Below are 18,904 nucleotides of genomic sequence, written 5' to 3'. Positions count from 1 at the left end.
CACCTTCGGTCAAGACACGCGCGCTCGAGGGCGGTCGGACGTCGAAAAAGTGTTCCCGTGGGAGCACCGATCGAATCCGTCCCCTCCCCCTCCACACGGTCGGTCGAGCGACGGTTACTCACCTCCACTTTGATCGGCGACTCGAATTGTGCGTTTGCGGTGCCCGTGGAGGCCGTCCACGAGATCGGCGGCGCCCTGAAGAGGTTCCAGGGTGCCGTGTCCAACTCCGTGGGCAACTTTTTGTACGACTGCAGCTTCGGCTCGTCCTTCAGGTACCTCTCCATCTCGTAGCATGTCTGAAACAATCAAACGCGTTGCGTTAGATAGATCTTTCACGTTGGTGTTTCGATCTATAGAGTACTATGGGGGTTATCTACTGTAAACCGCCAAAAAATTCAATTTTTTTGCATTTTCTTAAAGGATATAGACTTAGAAATATATGTGCAAAAGCAACTCCCAAAATTAACGGCGGTATACGTATTGTTCTGTCGAGCTATACCTGTTTGAACAAAATTATCTTTTCTCACTTGACTTCCATGATATCTCAAGATCTACTCGACAGATTTGTGTCGCTATACTCTGTACTAGAATGAAGTTAGAATCATGATTCTCTAATGAAGTTTAAGTCTATAGCTCTCATAATGTTGGAAAATAGAGTGATGATTCAACGTCGAATGAGTTATTCGTTTAAATCCATCACATGTGTCACTGCCTGCATAGTCAGCCGACAGCTTAAACTCCATTGCTTGTATCGAAACTTGTATCGTAACATGTATCAAAGTCACTAGGCGGCTTTATACGTTTAAAAAGTTCGTAAGTAGTGTCCTGGAGGACACTGTTCATGAAAGTAGTTCAAGAATAATTAAATAATATATTTCTATGAGAAGTAACATTCGTAACACTATCTGGCCCATTCGAATCTTTGCGTACACAGCGCATGCGCGAGCGAGAGTGCTACAGCTACGCCTGCGCAGCGTCACGTGGCGTTGTTTCAATGGCCGCGCGCGTTGCGCGTGTTATTCGTTTTCCTAACGAAATAGACGTTTGATTATCAATGGTTAAACAAAGTGTAACGTTTTTCTACGGTTCTAATCCCGATCCAGCCTCGTTCTAAGGCAAGTTCCGACAATTCTAAAGCCCGAACGGTCGAAGTTCCGTTTCGAGCCAAATCGCGGACGACGCGCGACGCAAAGTCTGGCGAGGGGCGTCTCGATCTACTCGCGGAATATCGGCGGACACCTGCGGCGACGGGAACTTCTCGAGACAGCGGGGAAAATTATCTGCAGCATCCGGGAGGCCGCGTACACGCGAAAACACATCGACGCGGTCGACACAGCCACTCGCGCGAGTTACCGAACTTCCCGCCTCGGTCCCGTAGGCTGTGCCAGTTCGGTACAGTTCCTCAGAGACGCGGAGTGCAAAGTTATGCTGCCTAGCGTGCGCAAGGAATTGTGCACGAACCGTGCCACGAAATCAGATTACGTGGCCGTTTGCTGGGGACCCCTACGAGTCCTGTCTCGGATCGTCCTTGCGCCACGGTTCACCTGCGACGAATTGTTCGAAAAAATCCATTTTTTTTTTATTGATTTTCAAAGTCCAGAAATTGAAACGTAACGTGTGGATTGGGATCCAAATATTTGGTACAGATTTCCCAAATATATCGAATATACAGTTCCCCTTTGATAATTAATCTTGTTAACCATAACATCAATATTTAAAAATTAAAAAGAATAAAGAAGTAGGAAGAATAGAAGAATTTTTAAATAGTAAATAATAGAAATAAAACTATAATTGATACATTATATAATTCCTATTTTTATTAACAGAATTAATGAAATAGGAGCCTTGCAGAGGTCTCAATCCCTAAATATAATAATTCGTACGTTACTTTAAGTATTTCTCATATATTTGCATACTAAACATTCCCGCAAATGCATAAATATCCGCAGTCCGTTTGAAAACGATGGCGGAAGACCATCGTGCTTGAAATTATATACTTCGTTGCGAGTATGATTTAATAAATGGCGGTTTTGAAATGCGGGACATTTTCTTGAACGCCGCAATACAAACGATGTCGTTTGTCTTGAACCGGGGATCTAAGCGATCGGGAAAGGAAAAAGAAAGAAAAGCAACGGCGCTCAAGATAAATGTGCTTTGTATATTAAAACGCGGTGGTTTTAATAAAAGTTCCGCTGACGCAAGCATGGCCGCCGCGTTCCCCCGCGAGACGATCCCCAAGACGAGTTCTCATTACGCTTCTGTCGCCGTCGTTATTCTCTTCGGTGCGGGATAATTTACGGCCGGTCGTTTCTTCTGGCCTTCGACAAGCTCGTGGGAAGAGGAAGAGGATCCTGAAAACGCGCTGTCGCGAGCTTTCGCACCGGTCTGTTACCTGGAGACTGGTATTAATTATTGCTAACGCGATCTTCTACGGTCAGTTATGGCACACAGAGTTGAAAGACGACGTATTATTCTCCTTCGATGCCACGAAACGACCGTAAAATCGCCTCAATCGAGCATATACTTCGACAGTCTGCTCTGGGCATTCTCTGCCAATTGATTATAATTAATTTACAATGTAATAACTTTTTTAAATGTTCAAGAACGACATCTCGTGTTGTACGAGTAGAACTATCCAGTCCTCGTAGTGAAGTGTAATGATATATTATAAATTAAGTACAAATAGGAACCAGCATCTATAACGTTAATTTTTATAGAAAGGACGATCTATTAAAAACGTATATAAATTTTTATAATGAATAACAAAAATAAAACAACAACTACGACTGAAGTATTTATATTCCTCGATTCATCGCCTTGGCATTTCAAGCAAAAGAAAGATGAAACGTTAAAAAAGAATCACTGAAAGCAATCAATTACCTTTGTCGCTTTGAAAATAAATTCTGGCCCGGCGTGCGCCGGTTTCGCGGATAAAACCACTCGTCCCCGGCACTGCCGTGCAAATAATTTATCTTTTCTGCAAGGCCACTTTAAGGGTTGCCGATGGTGGTAACAAAGACGCGAGGAACAGCGGCGAAAGAGTATTTTATTACAGCTGCATCGACGGGCCTCAAAGATCTCTCCTTTCGCGCGATTCACTTTGACGCGGCGGAATTTTATGAACTTGTAATAACTCTGTTGCAACGAGACTCATTTAAATAGAAAAGTTGCTCGAGAGTTTGAAATATCCGATTTCCCTCAGTTTTCGATCAATGGAGGAGACACCTTGAACTTCCCGTCTGCTTCGTATAATCACTCGCTATAAATAAAACGAATGTGCACGATCCTGATACAATAATAACGTATTGTAATTGCTATTACTACTTTCTGGAACTTGTCATTATGATTTTGAGAATAGAAAAATCTGAGTGCCACAAAATGTGATATTGGTCATCTACAATTATTAACTCTGTGCTAGGATCCTCAACATTTGGTAAATAGTTAGTGATTCCAAACTATCGAGCATCAGTTGTGGGTGGCGTTAAAATTATTTTTATATTTGGCAGCTTCTTCGTTGCATCATCGAGGAAAATTTATAAATTCACGTTGCGACGGGCAACAAACGGAAGGCCGGGTGTACAGCAATTATCCGCGCGCGACACCGTCGGTGACTATGATACCGGGGATTTCCCGATCATTGTAACGCTAATTAAACCGGAGGGACAGCACGCAGTCGCGGCGGAGCATCGTCGTTGCATTTTGATGGCCGACAGTAACAATCGTTCGATGAATCTGCATAGCCAGCCCGACGCTATAAATTGTTTCCAGCGAGCATTGACAGGTAAGCAGCGCCGGCCGCGTCGCTGTAAATATAATGAGGCCGGGCATTGTAAAATTTGACACGCGGGACCGATGAATTACAAACAGCGCGAGCCCGTAACAATTACGATCCGCGCGACGCTTGATCTCGTCGTTCGATGAAACAGCCATCGATACAAGATTCAACGTGTTCATTTCTCGAAACGATATTCGCGGTGGCCACCTGTCAGTATCATTTGCAGTCAGCCCGAATTGGACGAATTTTCTTGACCAACAACACAAATTTGAGACCGTAAAGCTACTTTTAAATTAGAACCCATATAGTAGCGATGTTAATCACTGAAAATGGTTTTGCAATGGACTTATAAAGAAACATCAGTATGTCCAAAATTTCATTCATCAAATGACTCGAATATATTAAGTAGAATAGAAAGATAGAGCATACATGATTAATTTGCTTCGAGGATGAACCAGAATGGAGTTTGTCTCCCAGACGGATAGGGATTTTTCGAGGAGCGCAAAAAAAAAAAATGGCATCCGACCGAAATTACAGAGCTCCGTCTAATATCGTCCCCTCGCTAAGAAAAATAATCGTCCTCGGACTCCTTCATTATTCACGATTAAAGTTCGTCCATGGAGCCCGCGGGAACGAGTAACGGCGTTAATATAACTTGGAAAGGAATTTTATAGCCAACTCCGGAAGCATCCCACCTCCTTCGTCGACTTAACTTCTACTAATCGTCATCGACGACTTTGATCGAGGAGACGATTAAAAATCAGTGGACCAATTTAAACAGCTCGCCGTGTTCCTGGCTCTGAACACAGGACTGAAAGGGTCGTAATCGCGAAGAAGTCCAAGAATATTCGAAGAATTCGAAATTCACCGAATAATTTCACTTTATTTAACGTAATCACTCGATTCATTTATGAAACAGACCTGAATTTTAATTGATACAGCAAGCTGCATCGTTCGTAGGTACATGCGTTCACCAGCAGAGGGCTACGCTCACCTTTTCTCTCTCGCAAGTACACGATCGACCTTTGCAAAGAAGTTAGTGATGTAATTATATACACGAAACCAAGAGATTTGAGCATGTTGGACCATACACAAAGTCACAATAATCAAAGAGGGAGATTTTAAGAGAGGCAAGAGAAGTTTCTATGAAACTTCGTGACTCCCTTCGCGGTATTTCGATTTCCTTTGTTTGTGGCGTGGTTTCTCTCCCCCGGAAACCACGCGAAGAAGGGAGAAACGGGTGGAAAAATAAGCGGGAGAACCAGCCCGAGATTAAGCTTTACGACTTTGCGTGGTCGTCCCTTTGCCATTGGTTCCATTAAATCCGGAACCGTGTAATAATTTAGAAGTTCACGGCGAGGTCCGTTCGTCCGTGGTCGGTCACAATGGTCCCGCTATCGTTTTCCATCGTTGCGAGCCCGCGAGCGTCCGAGTCACGGGATCCTCCATTACGCTTTTACCGATGACCCCATAAGCCGTTGCCACCGGATTTACGAGTCGCGTGGAACCATAGTGTGCCGTGTGTATTTGTCGGACGAAAACACGCTCGTTTGATGATTCAACACCGATCGTTCCGACGTGGAAACACAGGCGATGTTATCGCCATGCATAAGGCAAACGATATTCGTTTCTCGACGATAGACCCGTAGTCGTGTCATAATTTACGATGGACTCTGCGCACTAAAGGCTCTTCCACTGTGGCATATTCGAAACGACATTTCTTCGCGAATTGTATGTCCTCAAACACCCTTGTTAAATAAAGGTACCAGTAAAATAAAATTGTCTGATATCAGCCCCATTTTGTAAGAAAAACAACTTCAAAGTTTCGAGTACTTGGCTAACGTGTCTGTCTATCGCTGACTGCTTCTACTTAAATTAGTATTCGTAACCACCGATATAAGCGACGGTATTACCTACTCTCCATCAATTTTACTAACGTCTAACTAGTTGGAACAAGTTGAAACAGATAATACCACACCACCATCAATGTGTGCAAACACCAGAGCAAGTAGAAGTAGTGAGTAATGGTCAGACACATTAACCAAGGCGTATTTCCTTGCACGCACGCCTGACGATTATTTAACAACAGTTTTCTCAAAAACGAAAACACAGTATCGATTAACTTTTAACACTAAAAATCAGCGTATTTCCTGTTGAATCATTGTTCCTCGGTTATGCTGTATAAGTCAATTGGGTTCCGTGCCCTAGATCACACCACTTAATTATTCACGTTTACACACAAGTTTAACATTTGCTCCACGTGTAGTTCTCACGTGAACTTCTCTGTTGCCTTTCATTTCCAACTTTGTTAAGTCCATATCGAATGTTCATACTGTGACTGTGATATAATTATAACAACGTCAGGAAGATTTATCGTTTGTTCGTGTAACATTTTTTCACTCAGACACTTTAAACTGATTTGATATTTATTTTTACTTTTCTATACGAGATTTATTCCTGCATCAGCAAGAAGCTGCGATATTACAATTAGAAATGTTACTTCATTATCACCATTCTGCTCATGGATCAAAATAGATAGCTAGTGTGAACTCCATCAAGTAAAGCAACCCTAGGTTGGACGATGGTTAGATTAAGTAATCGGTTGAGCACTTGTGAGAAAGGTACAAATTTATCGTGTCCCTCTAGCGGCAAATGCAAGAACTATCGCCACAGTAGCGACCTCAGGATCTCCAAAACAGTGTAACTCGTATTACTTCCCTCATTTTTTCAACTTGTGCTCGTTTACAACGTACCAGCATCGTCAGTAGATCATCTCGATAGAACCAACCGTGAGTTTCCCACCGATTGTCATTCAGAATCACGCGAAATTCGCGTCGTGGCAATATCTTGGCGCGTTGTTCCGCCACAAAGTCTCGGGTATGATGTGGCTGATCGCGGGGGAGGTAAGACAAAGGCGACGTGAGAACAGAGAGAGAAAACGGAGTAAAGATCCGTGTGTCGTTTCGCTCGCGCTCAACCCTGAAGGGGCATGTAAACAAGAGAATGTATGTGACGCGATCCTCTCCGCAGACCGGGTTGCCGCGGTGTAACGAGGTGGGAGACGGCACAAAGACATCCCCCGTTCATTCATAACGAGAGGAAAACTTGGCTGCGTATAGGTAAGCTCCGGAATCCGTTGCACGACGGTTCCTTCGCGCCGATCCTCCATCCGCCCCCGCCGTCTCCGCCCCGGGCTCGTTTCCCGGTTATTCCGCCACTGTGCTCCCGGCTGTGCGGATTCAACCCGCTCTTTGTCATCGTTTCTCTCTCGCGCCACGATTCTACCCGCGGTTCCTCGCACAATAACCATCCCCCCGGCGTGAAAGATCGGACGCGTTAATATTCGTTATCGTTTCCGCGCGGCGAACGTGCGGTGCATCTTCCCGAAAGAAAAGTGATCGATTTGCCGCTCAACGTATCGGCCCTGGAATTACTCCTATCGCCCGGAAGACTCCATAGAAGCTCGACGCCAGACGCTGTAGTTGCGTTAGAGACTCTCTGGGTTATCGAATTCCTCCGAAATGGAGTCTTCTTTGGGAATTAATTTCAAGGAAATGGGTATTAGACCTTTTCTTGTACTTGTATTATAAAAAAATGCAACATTTAGTGTATGAGGATTGGTATAGTAGTATTGAAGAACGAATTCTTAGGGAAAATCGACAGGGGGTAGAGTACTTGCAAGAGAGCGTAGCCCTCTGTTGGCGAGAGAAATGGTCAGCAGCTAGGTGCCTAAATTTTTCGTCGAAAAAAATATTTTCGGTTGCGGGGGTCAATTACAATCATTTGAGGTGAATAACTATACCCCTGAAATCCTACGCACTTTCGAGAAAAAAATTCGAGTAAGTGCTGAAATTTTTCGGCGAAAAAAAAAATTTTAAATCGTTCTGAAAAAATTATTGTCCATTACGGGGGTCAATTACAATTATTTTTGGTGAATACGCATACTCACAAAATCCTACTCATTTTCGAGAAAAAAATTCCTTACCGAAAATATAATGTCTGACCATATATCGAATATTCTACTGAAATTTTATGCGAATGTTTAAAAAATCATAACTCCTGAACGGATTGGAGGATTTTAATGTTTAAAACGGCAAACAACGCGTATTTTAATGAAGAATATGTAGAAATTCTAACAATATTGAAAAAGTTGTTCCTTGACCCCGTGAAGTTAGAAAACCCCCATAACAATGGACCAGAAATGTTTTTCCTGAAATTTTATGTGAATGTTTAAAACATCATAACTCCTGAACGAATTTGAGGATTTTAATGTTTCAAAATGCATACGACGTGTATTTTGATGAAGAATATGTAAAAATTCCAGAAAGACTACAATATTTTAAAGAAACTTCGAAAATTTTTTCCCAGTGATTGTAGATGTTTCTGTCGCGATAGTTAGGTGTCCGACGACGTTTTCGCCATAGACGGCATCTACGAAATCGCCGGGAAGAAAGGGGAGAGAACCACCCGGGATCAGCGATCCCAAACGACGTTCAATTTGCGAGAGATAATGGCCGTCCGATAGAATCGACCTTGCCGATAACCGTATCAGCAGAGAATCCACGTAACAAAGCGGCCAATTCGCGTCGGGATACACGCCGCCAGGCCAAACAGGAAAAAGATAAAGGAAACATAGTTAGATTAGAACGGGCAAAGAGCACCGGTAACGGCGAGCGAGACGAAGACGGGATCGAAAACGATTCGCGTTTCCCGGACTCTCTTATCGAGGGCCTCGTAGATCCAGTCGGACTTTCCTTCCAGCGCAATTCCCCTCCTCCCCCGATTCCCCTCGAACCAGCTCGTTTCCTGTCGGTGGTGCGCTTTCCAGAAACCGGAATCCCGCGTTACTCACTGCGCGGAGACGCTTTGACGGTAACGATTTCGGGACCCGGAGGGAACTGGGTACTAACAGTAAAATAAACCATTCTCGAGGACGCGTCCCCGATGCTCGAGACGCGGAGGGAACGTTAGAAACCGGGATGGCTGAGGGGGGCGAATAAAATCGGCGCGGATGAGGGCGGAAGAGAATCTAGAGCACTGTGGGAACGCATTGTGTCGCGAAACGCGTCGAGGACGCCGGTTAGAGTTGATTTTACCGGGACCATGTGCCGCGAAGATCTCGCGAGACGCGATACCGAGTATAGCATAACAAGTTTAATAAGAGCACTGAGTGGTGGAGCGTTGATAAGCGAGTGGCGGAGATGAGGACGGCCGATTAGACTGTCGGTGTGGTCTGGGGAATTTAGCTAGACGAGTGTCATCTGATACTGCTTCGAACAAATACGACTATGGGTAGGTGACGAGGATCGGGTATCTTATTCGACTCGTCGTGGCGTAATTCTTGGTTCGAGGAGGCAGAGATTCTGGATTCGGATTATTTAGATACTGGAAACCTCTACTGATTCTGGTTGAGTGAAACTGAATACACCATGGGACTTACATATAAGGCTGTTCAAATCGGTCGAAAGGTATATGGCGACGCTTTACACGCTCGCCGCCAGAGGACTACGCTTTTGTGTCTCTCGCAAGCGCTCGACGGACCTTCTGTTCCTATATATACATTCCTCGACCGACCATCGAATGCTTACAACAGCAGGCCATCACAAGCCCCTAAGGGTCTTTCAAAGAGTTTATACAATGGATGTCAATACATTACGAGTCCAGATGTCCATTAGAATTTGCACCTAAACAATGACTAGACCAGGACTTCAGATCCTAAAAATCCAATGTCCTCTCTATCGAGTGGGATTCGTGGATCAGCCACAACGAATTCCACAATTCAGATATATGTACAGCAAGTCTCACTGGTCTCCTGTAGTCGTCTATATCGGATCTTACGAGTCATCTTCAGTGAGTTCTCGTAGTCCTTGGACGTCCGTTTCGTATCTCACGGTCCAGGCTGTATCATATTCCAGGATCATCAAGGAATTTCGCGTCTCGGAAGTTCTGGCTCGGACCTTTCTTTCCCGGCCTGTTCGCGCGGTGGACGCGAAGTTCCGCAGTAATTCCGCGGTCCTGTCATTAACAGAACCCACCGGCCCGTTGGAGAGAAAATGAATGATAACCCGGGCCGGGTCTCAAGCGCAGAACCGTCAATGGTTTTCAGCCCCCCCCCGCGGGGGTCCAGCACAGTGGCAGGCTGCCAAGTCGTTAAAGAGATTCCCGCAACTTTAAAGGTGCCGTAAACCCGCGAATTTATCTCGTCCTTTCCTCCTACTTTCTCGACTTCGTACCAACGAGGAGCCCTCCCCCTACGGTTGCATCTTCGACCAACAAAATTTCGAAGAGAGCGTCGTCGGCCTTTTTCTCCTCTTGGCACCAGTCCTCCCTGGCCCCTGCCTGTGGTGTCCTCTCTTCGTTCATTACACCGTCGATGGGGCGAAGGCAGGGGAGGAGTCAGGTGCATTCCACGGATATCAGGATTTCGGTCGGTGGAACTGATTAAATGGAATATATCGTGTCCCGGTTCCGTGCCGCGTACACGTACGCTACAATCGGAGGAGATACGAAACCACACGGCGACACTTTGTCGCACGGCAGACAGGATTTACGAGCTCGGTCCTTTAGGCGTTTGAATTACTATCTCGATTTCGTAAAATCGAGAGGAGCGTCGAACCACGAGACACCCCGTGCCAAGTTTCCTCTTTTACACATACATATATATCGCGCGCTCGACCGTCCCGGATTTATTGTATGGAAACTGTTGGAATCGAAGGCTTTAACGATTAACGATCGCCGGGTACTTTCTACTATTTCCAAGGAAGACCGTATTTTCAACGATTTCCAGAATTCTGTCGGGGGAATCGACGAGCGGTGAATTTCGATCTTACAGCACGGGGCTCGTAATTCAACCCTAATTCTACCAGGATATGCAGGGCCCGACTGTAGGGTCTATGAGAAAATTTATGTACCATCTTTTACACCTCGTATCTCTGAAAATTTTTCCGGTTCGATATAAACGTTCCTTGTAATTAATGATACACTGATAGCACGTGAGTCTCTCGAAATACGTCATCGAGAGAGTTATGTTTGCAGTCCTAGTGTATATAGGACCGGTAATAAAATGTTTAGCTGTTACGTAAAACCAGTTAACATGGTGTGCTCGTTGACATTGAATCTTTTTACGAAATACCGACGCACCGGCGCAAATAAAGCTGCCTCGGAAGGCCAAAACAGACGTCACCAGAGTAAACGCAGTCAATTTGCTCTCTAATCTCCTGAATCATGGCGTGCACACGGTCGACATCATAATAACTCGACGCGCCGAATAAAATCCATTCCTACGGAATGCTTCGCGAGCACGTTCGCGTCGACGCAATATACGGAGAAGACAAAAAAATTCTCTCCGTAACAGGATATTCAATTCTAAAGTTCCCATGAACAATTGCACGACCAAATTATTGCTACTATTCTAAATAGAAAGTAATAAAAGAGCTTCTCATTCCGACACGAATTCGATCTTCCCGCGCTCGCCACTAGAGGGCCACGCTCTTGTCTCTTTCACAAGTGCTCGCCTGATTTCTATGTATTCCTAAAACAGCAAGCTCCTCTATGTATCGATGAAGTGTCAGGTAAACACGCGTATACATTTAATAATAGTAATCAGGGGACAAAAAAATAAAATTCTTGCATGAGGTCCCAATTCGATGGCCAGGGTCCACAGTACAATATTTCACTGGACATCGAACCGAGCCCGAAGAGCACATCAGCGTTCGATTCAGAGCCTGGGGTCCCCTTAATTCGATTATGAATACCCGACCGAACGTTGAAACCCCCGTTCTCGGCGCAATCGAACAGCCTTCGGAGGCGTTTACGCGCGAGCAGAGTCCCGAATAGTCCTCAAACCCTAAACAGCCTATCCGGAGGCGGTGTCCAGCGACGTCCGAGCCGACTGTCGACGCTTTTCGCGCGGTCGAAAATAGAGCAGAAAGCCGTCGTCCGAACGCTCGTGGCCCGAGGTCAGGGTTAACGACGCTAACAAGCCGTGGCTGAGTGACTTACGACTAATTCACCGTTCCTCCGCGCCCCATGCTCCACGCTCGACCCTCCGTCGTCCGCGAAGAGACAACCCGAAGCGGGCTCCCAGCGACGCGACGCGTCGTGACGCGGGCCATCTGGTCTCGTTAGGACCAGATGTTGCAATTGTTTGTTATTGTTGTGACGTCACCTCGTTAAGAACGCCTCGTTAGGCGGTCATTCGTAGCCCCGCGATCGGAAAACACGGGAAACCGGCCCAGGAATGCGGTAGAATCGCACCAAAGCACCGCGCTGCCCCGACGAATTCCTCCGCCGATGCTTGATAGGGATAAATTGATCCGGGAAGGGCGATGATGGACGCAGCGATGCAGAAGGAGGATGAACGGTTGCGTTACGTTACGCCCGGCAGCTTTCGTTGACGTCGATCTAGGCCACTGAGTTGCGGATCTATGATTGGGACAATCATGTGTCCCCCCGGAAGTCAGTTTATCGTAGAATGGAGTAATTTATGTTCGAGTTTTTGAGAGTCAGATATCAGAGATCGGATAGATGATATTGACGAGGAACGGAAGATCAGAGTTTTGTATTTAATTTAAAAATACTCAAAGATACGCGAAGACTTGTGAAATGAGCTGACGGTGCGACAGAGCCTTTAGAATTTCCAAATACAACATTTCAAATGACTATGAATTTCCTTTATTTGTCGAGTACACTTACCATATCTTGGCACCTTTAGTTCGTCATTATGTGCACAGCTTATCTATTTTATTGTGTTCGTTTTAGTACATGTAGGTTAGGCTTAGTGGCAGCCAAGTTGAACCTCACCTTTACCCTACTCTATACATTCTATAATTTAACATGGCGTAATAACGATGATTTTACGATTATCGTATCTGTTATTATTACTGTGTCAATTAAGCAATTTCATATTTTTGCTAATGTTATAAGCTTCATATTTCACTGTTACAATTACTGGGGCACATCACATTAATTCCACGCATATTAAACGATCGAATATCGAAATAAGATTCGTTCAATTCATTTCTGGGGAACAGAACATTGCAACCTCTCCTATCTGTCCGATTAAAAACCGACATTATTTTCTTACCAGCCTGACGAGAGGAAAAGGGCAACGATCCATATTGAAATCATTCAATTGAAAGGTAAATTTTTTCAAAATTTCCCAAGGACATCGTCGAGGACACTCGAGCAGAACGAACCGAATCCATCCGCGGATCAAACCAATTAACTTCGACGCACGTTCGTCTTGGAGCGCGCCGGCGGAAACGTCGATCGTACAAGCGGCATCAATTCCGTCGACAGGCCGTTTTATCGTCGTATCGTCGCAAGGGGTGGGGGGTAATAGCGTTGGCTAAGCAAACAGCCGATTTTTATTAGCCTCCGTCGTCCCTTTGTGAACCGAGGGGCTTATCGTCAAGAAGGAATCCTCTTGCGTCCGTCCTTCAGCGTTCTCCGCCGATCTCCTTCTCATTGTCTCGTCTTCCCTCGTTTCCAGGGACCTTCAAAGCCCCGGCATCAGCCCCCGCGTAGATTCGGGACACGAGAGGGATCAGTGCCAAGGATCGTAGGCTTCAAATTCTCAGAAGAACCGCAAACTAACTGGCTTTCGTTGTACAGTCGAGATCAAACAGATTTTTCGTCGCCACGAGGATCCCCGCGCGTATTCGTATCATGGCGGGCGCGCCTCTGTGTACGTGATCACCGATTCGAACGTGGAACCTCCTCTTCTTCCACGATGCTCGTTCTCGAAGACGCTCTCGCCGCCGTAGGTCGCAATCTTCTACGCTGCCGAGCAAATCGAGCAAAAAGCTCGTCGTCGACGTCGAAACCGTCGCGCTCGCTCCTCGAGATCGCTCCCGCATTCCTCCAGATTCTTCTGCGGTAGCCCCGGAGGTTTCCTTTTGCCCCTCCGCCTCGCGGTCGTTCGCCTATTTTCCACGCTCTTTCCTCCGGACTACGTACGTCCGGGGCAAGAAAAAACTTCCACGCTTTTTCCATAGAGAAGCTCCAGGTTAAACGGACACAGGACTTTTGACTGAGCCATTTCTCTAAATTCGAGGTCACTCACCTCCTCGCGCGTGGAATAATTTTGACAAATTTCGAATCCTTAAAATTTGGTACGTGACCAAGATTAAAAATATCTGCTTACGGACACAGCTCTTTGTAATTCTTTGGGGAAAATGAAGGAATTAAGCCTATGGGAAACGAACGATGGATATGAGCGAGTCGCGAGGAACGGCGAATTCATCGGTCGCCGCGTTTCCACGCGTCCGTGCGTGCGCGAATGGCCGACGCGTTCATCGAATTCGACAGGAACGGCCGGAAGCTGGACAGAGAAACGGGGTAAAACGTATCGACGATTCATTCGTCGTGAAATATGTTTCCGCTGTGTCCGTTGCTCAGTCGCTGGAGTCTTCTGTTCGCGATAAATGGATGGGACGAGCGAGCGGAGGTGTCGATACGTCACGGTCCGCAGGCTGCGTGTAATGTAGAGGTATTTCGCTGAGAAGATGTTAGATATTGCTACGCAAATTAAGCATGGCGAGCGCCGTGACAGCCTCCGCGTCTCAGGGACTCGTTTATTGCCGGCAGCGTCGTAAAGCAAGATTCTGGGACAACCGTAAATCTCGTTTGACCGAGCATGACCAAGAATCCTCCGACTCGTTAGTCGTTGCAGATGATAGAACTTTGAGATGATACTACGAACGTCAACCAATTTTGCTGTCGACATACGAGCTAAAAACTGTACCTTAAAACTGTAGCAATACGGTAGAAATTATAACAGGAATCCTAGAACTTCGAGAGCAGCTTTCACCCCTAGAGTGTGCAAGTCAGTGCTTTATTTATTTGAGAGCAAATGTAGGAACTACAAATTGAAAAGAAGCTTTTGACAGAGTGATCGATAATGAAATTCCCACAATTTTCTTAGCTTGAGTAAATCTAAATTGACACGGACACCATTCTGTTCTTCATTAATGTTTACATATATACCAAGTGTCTCAGAATTCTCGTATTACAGCATATCGTCGTTACATGACTGTGTCATACGTACATTAGCATGCTCTTGTGATATTAATTCGTCGTAAGAGCAGCGGTGCATCGGATTCCATCAACATCCATTCGCGATCCCGCGACGCGACGCTGAAAATGAGCCGCGCTCCCCCGGTGGTGCGGTATAAAATGAAGGAGATAACGATCTCCGGCCCGATAGCATAACGAGCAAAGGGGCAATAAAAGTTTCGGCAATAAAGATCCGTGGCAGTAAAAATCAAGCTCGGACCCCAAACGGGTAATGGGCCGTGAAAATTTTAAAAGCTCTGACTCGGCCCTATCATAATTCCGTCGATAGCAGAAATTCCTGGCGATCTTCGGTGTCCACGCACGAAGTCCATCAGCCAACTATCATCGGTTATGTGAATCCATCCCTTTGCTTTGATTCTCATAATACTTTAGAGAGCACTGAATAATGGGGGACAATATAATTCGTGGGAACTGATGCTCGAGGGGTGAAACTACCCTTCAAAACTAATCATCACAATACAAGGTTCAAACAAACTCGTTAAGGATTTTGAAAAGATAGTATAGTGAATTACTTTCGTTTTTATCTTGTAATTATGACGTATTGATAATATCGAAGAAAATAATTCTGTTCAAAGGAGTTCAACGACCTGCAATGTCAGGTCAAATTCAAATTGAAATATCTTGGCAATTAACTCTTTTATTCTCAGAACTCATTGCTCTATCGAAGAGTTTTTTCACTATAACGAATCTTCAAACAACGCATAATTTACAAGCTATTCAAGGTGAGCATGCCTCATTTTATTACCGAGCGTCGAGTCTGTCTTGAGCATATCTTCGACGACATTAACGATAGGAAGAGTCTATAGATAGTTGTCGATTGCAACATTGTGTTAATCATCCTGATTACACGGTTATTGACGCGTTGAAAAGCTTCCTTCTATATCTGTTATAACACTTTCGAAGATAATTTCATCTTTCAATACTAGAACTATGTAAAAATGACTCATTTTAAATATGAATCATCACAGTCAATAAATTTTCTCTGCTTAACAATCCAAATAAAATATTTCTTACAAAAGATTGAATTACAAATCTTCGATCAGCTCTCTCGACATTCCATTATCGCCAGTGTATTGTTTCGACGCCCACTGATAGGATCAAGCATTTATTTCTAATATAACGTATCTAATAAATTTTCTGCCTATTAGCCTTATCTGCATGCACGACCGTGATATAAATTGCGCAATAAATCGCGTGACAACTGTCGCCGGGACGAGCCGTCTATTGTGAACCTAATTGGTTCACGTGCAACGCGCCCTGATACCGACGAAAGCGAACACGTCGTCCGAAGGTAGAACAAGGAAACCCAAGACGACGAGACGTCTGGGAAGCTGCCGCGATATGATATAGGAGGTGAAACAGGAGGGAAAGGTGGCTGTGTAAATTGCGACGGTTGGTTGGACGTGGCAGGAGCATCGCGCAGGGAGCGGAACGAGGCGAGGGGGGGAAGCCCCAGCGCCGGGGCCATCTTCTTCTTTTTCCGCCAGCCGGTCTCCCTTAGGGAGTACGCCATTGAAAACGCGATTTCTTCCCCCGTATTTTCCTCCTTTTTCTCTCATTATCCTCTTCCTCGCTTCATTCTTCATCCGCGAAAATCGGAACATCCGCGTACGGGACTGACTTTTCGCTGGCTACGCTGGCTGGGGCTCGTTCGCTCGCCCGTCGTAAATCTGCATAATGAGGCGTGTCGAAAGGCGGCTTACCTGACGAACTATAATGCCACCGACTGACGATTGGTTCTGGCTCTTTCATGCCTTGTACATTCACCGAAGATTCTTTCAATATCCTTCCGTGCCCGGCGTCGGCGCCGTCCCTCCCACGTTTCTCTCGTTATTTGTACAATCAACCGAGAATCCTTCTTCTTGCCAGACCGCGTGGAATCTTCATTAGCCCGCGGTCGCGAGCCGCCCCCGCGCGCTGAATGAAAACTTTATTGCGCGAGCGTTACAACGGAGTCGGGCTAATTTAATGATGCTACCCCGGGCGCTGGGAGGCCACGGTTGAACCGCCATCGTGACTAACTCGCCGCAATTTTTCATAGCGAGTTTCTAGACGCGGTCTGGAACGCGATACACCGGACTGTCTTTCGAAAGAAAGCGATTCTTACGCGTCGAGAATACCTCCATTGTTCCGGAAGAAATAATTTGATGGTAGGAGGTAATGGTGATGATGCGTTTTGTACGATACGATTACAACCCGGGGGATCTTCCATTGTTACTTGCAATGGTAGTTGAGGCTAAACTAATTGGATGCAACGGGTCACCGAGAGGCAATCCAAACGAAACTGTTTCCATTAGTTTGACGCTGTTGAGCAAACCCTGAAGTCGCCGGTTAAACGAAGTAGGATCTCGATTAACTGGATCGCGGTGTACTCTCGACTATATGGAGAATTCTTGTTTAATAATTACATGTTACGAGAATGCGCGGGACGTACAAGAGTGACTGTTTGAAATTGATGCAGAGATCACTGGAAGTTGATGTAGGATATTAAAGTGTATCCGAGGGTGAAAGTCAGAAAAATGAGTAAATTACCTGCGCATTAAATATGTGTTATATTACATTTCCTCTTTTAATCTGCCTAGTTTGATTAATATCATGACTGTGATTATTATCGACTCCTGCTAGACTTTTATAAATGGGACTTTCACTCGTGATCAGATACTGCGAGACTACATTTTGTTTTGTAATACAAATGGGTTAGTAATATATTATATAGGGAATTATAAAAAACTATGTATTAGATTCGTGAAGTTATGTCTGCACCTTTGAAGTTAGTGTTGAAGACAGTGCCTATTTAGAAACAAAGAGGACTGCGTGCCTTGACGTTTGTCAGAGTCGCCAGACACTGGTCGAGGAGTCACGGCGACCATAAATTAAAAAGCTCGACTCGACCACCCGGAAACCTTCCTTTCATTCAAATATTTCTATCCTCTATCCTGACATTCCACTTGCAGTTTCCTTGACCTGCCTCACATCCCTGCTCACAGTATCACTATCGACCAATAAAAATCTACACGAGAAAATAATTTTTTCAACCCCTCAAAAATAATATAGATTTTAAACTACCACTTTGCACCAGGAAAAATGTTTCTACGATTTTTTAAAAATGGTACCGCGAACAGGTTGGTTCGAAAAAATCATCGTCCCTATTAAAAGCTACACAAATTTTCTTTTCTACCCCATTGCAAATAAATTACCGATTTTTATAAATTACAACCCCACACAAATTTTGGTGCGTGAATTCTACGCGAGAAAATAATTTTGTAGATTCTGAATTACTGCTCCGTGCAAGGAAAAATGGTACCACGAAAAAAGTCGTTTTTCGTTGGTGGAAAAAAATCGTTCGTCCCCTTCGGTTGAATGGGAAGGATCCCCCAGACGGAGGACGTCGGCGTCGGGAGCGTCGGCACCGGTAGACATTATTAAATTACATTTAGAAGCGACGAGCCGGCGGGTAGGGGTGAAAGCAACGACGGTGGAGGAGGAAAAGTGGCGGAGTAGGGACAAAGAGGGCCGGGCGCTCGCTCGCGGCTGTATATATTAATTTGCTGCCGACAATACATATTCAAGTTGGAATTCATACGCTGTCAGAGACAGCGCTCGGTCGACTGAATAGATAGACATTATGGATGTCATACGGAAGCAGGAGTGCCGTGAGAGGGACGCGCGACGTATGGGAACGTACGTTTCGCGTACGGTTCACGCTGCCGCGACCGACGGGGTGCGCGACAGGGATGGATAAACACGGCGAAAGAAAGGGGAGCGGGGCGGGGGCGAACGGGAGGCAGGAACAGGGGAGCAGAGAGACTGCCACTGCACGTTCCAGCCGTGACGTGACATCCTATTCGAGAACACGCGCCGCATGTAACGAGCGGTTCCGAAACTTCTCCGGTATCCGTCGAACGGGTGCTACCTGCGTTTTACAATTCGTCGTTTATTGCTCTACCGCGCGAAAACGTGCCGCGAAAAATGCTACACCTCGGTTGCCTTGGATTTTCATCCGTCTACCCGCGGGACGGTTGTTAGGGGGATGGTCCCGCGGCGCCAGTC

At 45.6% G+C, this 18,904-nt stretch overlaps 1 protein-coding gene across 1 annotated transcript in view; it reads right to left on the bottom strand.

The window, feature by feature from the left end:
• Positions 1-18,904, bottom strand: part of LOC122395095 (Krueppel-like factor 6) — a 450,056-nt gene that overhangs the window by 31,808 nt on the left and 399,344 nt on the right. Inside the window, exon 2 of the mRNA XM_043392424.1 lies at positions 123-296. Coding sequence (XP_043248359.1) covers positions 123-296 — 174 coding nt within the window. The remainder of the gene's footprint in view (positions 1-122; positions 297-18,904) is intronic.

Source organism: Colletes gigas, unplaced genomic scaffold, assembly GCF_013123115.1.
Source record: "Colletes gigas isolate AHSC1104 unplaced genomic scaffold, ASM1312311v1 Colletes_gigas_Sc00005, whole genome shotgun sequence".
NCBI classification, from domain to species: Eukaryota; Metazoa; Arthropoda; class Insecta; order Hymenoptera; family Colletidae; genus Colletes; species Colletes gigas.
The sequence above is the reverse complement of the archived record's forward strand: the minus strand, read 5'-3'. Positions and strand labels throughout refer to the sequence as shown.